The sequence below is a fragment of the Danio rerio genome, chromosome 1 (genome assembly GCF_049306965.1).
Source record: "Danio rerio strain Tuebingen ecotype United States chromosome 1, GRCz12tu, whole genome shotgun sequence".
Classification (NCBI taxonomy): Eukaryota; Metazoa; Chordata; class Actinopteri; order Cypriniformes; family Danionidae; genus Danio; species Danio rerio.
Genome location: NC_133176.1, coordinates 11,477,013 through 11,485,000, shown reverse-complemented (window position 1 = coordinate 11,485,000; position 7,988 = coordinate 11,477,013). Strand labels below are relative to the sequence as shown.

At 31.6% G+C, this 7,988-nt stretch overlaps 1 protein-coding gene across 2 annotated transcripts in view; it reads right to left on the bottom strand.

The window, feature by feature from the left end:
* Positions 1-5,144, bottom strand: part of lratb.1 (lecithin retinol acyltransferase b, tandem duplicate 1) — a 38,606-nt gene extending 33,462 nt beyond the window's left edge. For both annotated transcript variants that reach the window (XM_009306315.5, XM_021475956.3), the window contains exons 1-4: positions 4,791-5,144; positions 3,125-3,225; positions 2,910-2,976; positions 1,771-1,901 (exon numbers count right to left, since the gene is read on the bottom strand). In XM_009306315.5, the coding sequence (XP_009304590.1) occupies positions 1,771-1,901; positions 2,910-2,976; positions 3,125-3,225; positions 4,791-5,043 (552 nt within the window). In that variant the 5' untranslated portion in view covers positions 5,044-5,144. The remainder of the gene's footprint in view (positions 1-1,770; positions 1,902-2,909; positions 2,977-3,124; positions 3,226-4,790) is intronic.
* Between the last annotated feature and the right edge of the window lie 2,844 nt (positions 5,145-7,988).

Below are 7,988 nucleotides of genomic sequence, written 5' to 3'. Positions count from 1 at the left end.
GGAGTTCAAATTCAGTCATTATTTATTCACCCTCAAGTGGTTCCAAACCTTTATGAGTTTATTTTTCTGTTCAAAGCAAAAGAAGAAACTCACAACAATGTAATCTATGGAGGTCAATGGCTACAGGTTTCTGGCATTCTTCACAATCAGGGTTCGCAAAACTGCTTGCCGATGTCCTGGGGCTATTATGTTTTCCAGTCAGGCTACCAAAAATGTACCCACCCTGCCGTTGGGCTATTTTATTGAGAGGGAAAATATAGCTTATTTCAATGCTTGTGTAATTATGCTTTATGTAATTTTCATGCCACAAGAATCCACTATTTTGAATGAACATTTGTGCTAACTGGTAATGTCAAGATAAACCGGTCCCAAACTATAAAATACACAAGACGTGTCAACTCTTTTTTTATACCAGGAAAAGTATAACGGTCACTATGATGAATGAAGCTCCGCCTACTAGTACAGTACAATCATTGATTGCTACAGACTGACGATTCTCCAGGGGAGGCGCTCAGACCAGACGTGAGCTTCTGCAGAATTTGTGTGATTCAAACGTTTAGAGATTAAACTAAAGATTTAATTTAAAGAATAATTATATTGTTGATACCTATATGAAATTTGATTGTAAGCTTGGCAAGCAATTTTAGAGAATTTGATGTTTCCCCATTTAAACAGAACCCGAGCATATTACCCGAGAGGCATTTCAAAGATGGCCACTAAGTGAAATGACTTGCCGGGACTTCAGTACCAACTTGATAAAAAAATCATAAACTAAACTAAACTGACTAACTAAAATTAAATTAAATTAAATTAAATTAAATTAAATTAAATTAAATTAAATTAAATTAAATTAAATTAAATTAAATTTTAATTAAATTAAATTAAATTAAATTTTAATTAAATGTAATTACATTTAAATCAAATTAAATTCAATTAAATTATATAACTTATATGATTATGATTTATAAATTTTGCGAACCTTAACAATATATATAATTTTTGTGCTCAGAAGAGAAAGAAACTCAAACTAATTTAAAATAAATGGAGGGCGAGTAGATAATGACAGGACTTTCTTTTTGGGTGAACTGTCTCTTTAAGGAATTCGAACAAATCCATATGAATTATGGCAAAGAAAAAGGACTGAAAGTACCTTTTTATCCCAACTGGCCACTTTGTTACTGTAGGTACACCATTTTAGTCCAAAATTGGACTTTCTTTTGACTTCAAACTGTGTTATTCTTTGAGGTAGAGTATCAACAAAGTGCTGAAAACATTTCTTGGAGGATTTGTGTTTCTATAATGGCATGACAGAATCAAACATATGTACTGTCAATTGTAAATTAGTTATTAGTCATTAAAAATTTGTTATTAAAACTATAAGGTTTAGAAATGTGTTAAAAATCTTCTCTCCATTAAACAGAACTGGAGGGGGGGTATTTTCGGGGTTGTGGGGGGCTAATAATTCAAGAGGGCTAATAATTGGAGTATTACTTGAATAGTTCTGACCAACTGTATGTAATATAAGATATCATCTTGAATTTTACTGACACCTAGTGGTAAATCTGTAGCATCACGCATTAATTTCACATCTGCTAATGGGATTGTGCTGTATATCTTTGGCATTAGCAGTCAGCCAAGAAAATGTCCAATAGCACAGGGTTACTGAAGTAAAAAGAGTAACATTTGGCTGTTTGTGTGATCTCAGGATGTCAACTCTCACGAAGCATTAAGTAAATGGCCATCACATTAGTACAAGTAAAGTTGAAGTACCTGTGGCATCAGGTCATCGCCAGTAACCACAGCCACCTTCAAGTCAAGTCCAGCCTTTTGAATAACCTCTTGAAGAGCTGCTCCACAGGCCAGAGGATTAACACCTCCAGCATTACTGACCACACGAATACCTGCAGAGCATCACAGCAGAGTCATGAGGTTTCTGAAATGACTAAATACAAACATCATCCTTGATATTAGGTGTTTTCATAAAATATTGTATTTAAAAAAGCATTTTTGTGTGTTCTACTTTATTCTGTAGTATTGTAGGTTTATCCTTAGTAATGTACCAAAAACTGCTAGGATGAGCATCACAGTCCTCGGCTAATGTATACAAATTTTTAATCAAAAAATATTTCCATGATAATTTGTAATTATAAAATTCAGATTTTGTTTTATGTAATATATTATATTGCAGGTTTTATAAATATTATATTATTGTAATAATATTATTGTGCGATTAACGGATAATGAAATGAGAGTGGCGGTCTAACTAATTGCACATTGTGATTGACTATGGGATAAAAGGGTGGAGTGAGAGAATTGTGTCACACACTAAGTAAGGCTTTGTGCTGAAACGTCTGTCTTTTAATCACCCGTAAAATGTAAGAGAAAGAAAAAAAAACAGTACGATGCAACTGAGTGCAAATCATTAACTTTTTTTGAATAATAGGTTTTATAAATATACCTAAACTGCTTAGATACATAGCATAGAAAGTTAATAAAATATGCTAACTATAAAAACCACCTCCATTAAAAATTGTGATTAAAATTAATTTATGTAATTTATAATATATTATAAGCTTTCCTGAATTTAAACAGTGAGGAACATTATCGATGGTATTTAAAAAGCAAGACTGTAAAACTATTATATTATATTATATTATATTATATTATATTATATTATAATAATTATATTATATTATATTAATTATATTATATTAATTATATTATATTAATTATATTATATTATATTATATTATATTATATTATATTATATTATATTATATTATATTATATATTTTTACAAAATATAACAAAACAGCTTAGATGAGTATTATTCATGGTATTTAAAAAATATGCAAAGTCTGGGCGACAGTGAAAATCTGTCACATACTTATCATAACTTTCAGCTTTACCTCTTTTGCTGATATCGTTAATAAATGGTGAAAGAGAAAGGACAAAATCAGGAGCGTATCCCATTTGCTGAAAGAAAGAAAAACAGCATTCTTTGTGTCAATCCACACACAAGTCATAATAATTAAAGATATATTCATACATTTAAAAAAATCATTTCGACATGTCTTATAGTCACATCAGGTATCAATAAGTGTAAAATGGAGAAACAACTTACTGGTGCTTTAGCTTTGGCAGCTGAGAGCAGCGACATGGTGATTTCAGACAAATAATCAAACACAAGAAAGTCCAGCTTCCCACCATATATGAGCTGAGGAACTGCGCAGAACAGACATTTAATAAGACAAATACTGGAGCAAACAGACATGTACTGCACACTTAAAATGTAAAAATTAATCAAATTAAAATAATTAATAATTACTGAGAAACACTGCGTAAAAATACTTTTCCAAACAAAACTTTTTAGTTTTTCCAAAAATTTGGACACTTTATGTTGAACGTTAGTCGAAGATTATGAACAATACAGTGCTCAGCATATATAAGTACACCCCTCACAATTCTCTCTTTTAAATTCAGATTTTTAATAGGAAGCTTTACAATATTATATTTCAGCATATACGTTAGATTAGTCAGTACTGAAGCCAAATCCGGAGCTTATCTAACAAAATAACTTAAGATAATGGTATAAAAACTAGCACACCCAAATTTATATGTTATAGAAAAATATTAAATACAAATTTAAAAAAAAGGAAAAATCAAGAGAAGAAAAAAAAATGTAAAGATTTAGCTGAAATTTTGAAACTTGCAATATTTTGCTTGAACTTAATTGTATTATCCTTCTATTTCTAAATATGTTTGGTGACTTAAATATTATTTTAATAAATATGTGTGTTAAATAAATCTGTTTTGTTCAAATGCATCAAAAAACATTGCCTATATTCACTGAGATATGGAAACATATATTCATTTTCCAAATGGGGTGTACTTTTTCAGTTTAATTGAAAGAAAACATCCAAAATACACCTTTAAGTGTTTATTTTATGGCACTCTATCCACTTAAATAAACACTGCGTTATTTAATATATAATTTAATGTTCAATTAAAATTGCACTATATTCATCGCACTCCGTTGCACTAATTTATCTTGAATTGTACATATCCACTGCACATATATAAAATGCTCATAAGCAGCATTTCGTTGCCTTGTACTTGTGCATGAGTAATAACAATAAGGTTGAATCTAATCTAATCTACTATGTGTCTGTAGACTTCAGTAGCAAATAACATATATTTTTTTATTTATATATATATATATATATATATATATATATATATATATATATATATATATATATATATATATATGTATATATATATACATACATACATATACATATATGCATAAATCTCCACTTCAGCTGCACTAATAATCACAAAAGGTTTCCTAAAAGTTTTATTTATATCTGTATTCTGAATCTTTTTGTTACGACATTGTATTTTATTAATTCGTTGTATTATTATTACAATTTATTCTACATAAGTTATTATTATTTAATTTGGCTGGTAATATTATGAATTATAGAGTGACAAGGAAAGTATTTTTAACTTAATAAGTCGTAGGGAAGAATGGTGATAACAACTAGATTTTTTTCAACATTATTTACCTGATTTGAAGTTATTTGTCTTAAAAATCAAACGGGAAAGTTTGAAAAGGCTTATGCTTTAATGACATCTAGTGGTCGTTCAAAAGAAAAACTACATATAGATGGTTTTAATCACTTGTTTATTGCAGAAACGTCGTTGTCAAAACTGTTGTGCATAGGAAAAATTTAACTCATCGTCAATGTCAAATCATATAAAATTAATGCATGTAATATAAATACCTGACGTTGCAGTGTCACCCCAAAACCCCGACGCGCATCCAATACGAACAGTTTTATGTGCAGAAGAGCTGTAATGTCTAATATTGTGTCTGTGACGAGAGTCTCTTGCAAAACATCTGACAGTTGCAGATTTAACGTTACTTAAACTGTGTGGATATAAAACACTGTAACCGCAGAAAGGCAGCGGAGAGGTTGAACAAACTTTCACCGTCAGTCGATGCAAACTCCCAGACACGCGCGTGAGATTCGCCATGGTCGCCGAACGCTTTTATTCTTGAAATTATTATTATAATTATTTCTGCGAAGAGACGATTGTATTTACTACAAGTAAACTTGACTGTCTAAAGTACATTCGCGTACTACACGCAATTTCATCCGTGTAGGACAAATAGGTGTTATCGTAGTTCCTATAGGCATATACAGGGCTTTTGTAGAGCGATTAAATGAAGTGTACAAATCCATATGATTTTATAAACATACAAACCGTATTCATATGAGAGGTAAGTGTCGACTTTAATGTTTTAAATAACTTTTGTGAAGGAAAAAAAGGCAAAATATTAGTGATTCAATCTCCGAAGCCTACTTTGATTTTTGCTTTACATCTTTTAATACAGCCTATATGAAATCAAACTAGTTCTGACCGTGTTAAATTAAGCTACTATTGTCCTATTGATTTTTGTCTTTTAAGTCCTGCTGATTGAAATATTCCAAATGTTATGCAATTAAAAAATCAATTCAATGATTAATACATATACAGAGCTTATTCAGTGTAACAGGACCTAAAAGCCTTTATGAAATGTTATAATTATTCATTCATTCATTTTTTCTTTGGCTTAGTCCATTCATTCATCAAGGGTCGCCACAGCAAAATGAACCGCCAACTTATCCAGCATAAGTTTTACACTGTCACTGCGGATGCCCTTCCAGCATCCATACATACTCATTCACACTCATACACTACGGCCAATTTAGTTTATTAATTTCACCTTTAGTGCATGTCTTTGGACTGTGAGGGAAACCGAAGCACCTGGAGGAAACCCACACCAACACGGAGAGAACATGCACAGAAATGCCAACTGACCCAGTGAGTGCTCAGTGCTAATCACTGAGCCATTGTGTCATCCAACCTAATAATAATATACGAGTTTATTGTATAATTTTATCACAGACAATTTCTGCAATAGCCAACATGTTTCTAATTGATAGCCTGAAACATGTAAACTTATGTAATTTAAATAACTTATGTATTTATTTATAATTTATGTAGTTTATATAAGCTTATGTGGATGTTTCCCAGGGATGGGTTGTGGCTGGAAGGGCATCCACTGCTTAAAAAAAAGTGCTGGATAAGTTGGCAGTTTAGTCCGCTGTGGTGACCCTGGATTGATAAAGGGAATGTCAATTATTCAAAGCTGAAAATTCAGCATCATTACTCCAGTATTTATTCACAATATCTGAAGGCTTTCTAATACATTTTGCTGCTCAAAGACTTTTATCAACACTGAAAACTGTTGTGCTGCTAAAATGGCTATATGTGGATTCCAAGATACATTTTCCCCAGATACTTTGCAGGGGAAATAAAAACTATGAAACAATATATTGATCATGGTATATCAGCCTAAGTTCATAAGAACAGCATTTATTTTATGCCTGTTTTTTTAAAGCTTTACATTAGCATTAGCATTCACATATAGGCCTACATAGTGCATGTACAATAAGCATTCAACAAAGTAGAATCATCATTTTGAATGTTTGATTTTAGAAGGAAAATTTTGCCCCCACAATCTTTCATTCTGTTATATTTCTCCATTAATGATACAAACAAAGAGACATTTTCTTGTTCAGAAATCAGATTGTGCAGAAATATTACAAGTAGCCTAACAAGATAAATTGAATGACACTAATTATTTTTTTAATTATCCTTCCAAATCAAACATTCATAATGATGATTCTACTTTGTTGAATGCTTATTGTACATGCACTGTGTAGGCCTATATGTGAATGCTAATGCTAATGTTGAGCTTTCATTGATTCATTAACAGACGAGCTGTGATCTGTATTGTGCAACGAGAGCTAAAACCCACATTCACAACAACCTAAAACAAACATTGATTGTGTAACTAAAAAGAGCAGTCCCAGAACTGATCCTCATGAGTGCATTCTGCTACCTTTCTATGACCTTATGTGCTTACCTTATGTGCTGATTATGTTTTGTATGTGGAAATTGTAATGATGATGTATCCTCTTTGCAAATACGAAATGTAGCCTATGTAAAGAAACCCTTCTGAATCAGAAAACAAGCAATGGTTAGTTCACAACCCAAATTTGCTAAATAAAGTTTAAATGTAAAACAACCTGCTGTGATGTACTGAACACTTAACAAGCTGAGTAAAATGTTTTTGAAAATGTTCACCAAGGCAGCATTTAAAATTTTTATTGATATATATATATATATATATATATATATATATATATATATATATATATATATATATATATATATATATATATATATATATATATATATATATATATATATATATATATATATATATATATACTGTTAATTATGGGCGACGCAGTGGCGCAGCAGGTAGTGCTGTCGCCTTACAGCAAGAAGGTCGCTGGTTCGAGCCTCGGTTGGCATTTCTGTGTGGAGTTTGCATGTTCTCCCTGCATTCGCGTGGGTTTCCTCCAGGGGCTCCGGTTTCCCCCACAGTCCAAAGACATGCAGTACAGGTAAATTAGGTTGGCTAAATTATCTGTCGAGTGTAAGTGTGAATGAGTGTGTTTGTGGATGTTTCCCAGGGATGTGTTGTGGCTTCAAGGGCATCCGCTGCTTAAAAAATACAGTGCTGGATAAGTTGGCAGTTCATTCCGCTGTGGCGACCCTGGATTAATAAAGGGACTAAGCCAAAAAGAAGATGATTGAATGTCAGTTATACAAAGCTGAAAATTCAGCATCATTACTCCTGTATTTATTTACAAAATCTGAAAGCTTTCTTATACATTTTGCTGCTCAAAGACTTTTATCAACATTAAAAACTGTTGTGCTGCTAAATGGGCTATATGTGGATTCCAAGATACATTTTCCCCAGATACTTTGCAGGGGAAATAAAAGCAATGAAACAACATATTGGTTGTGATATATTAGCCTAAGTTCAGATGAACAGCATTTATTTTATACCTAGTTTTTGT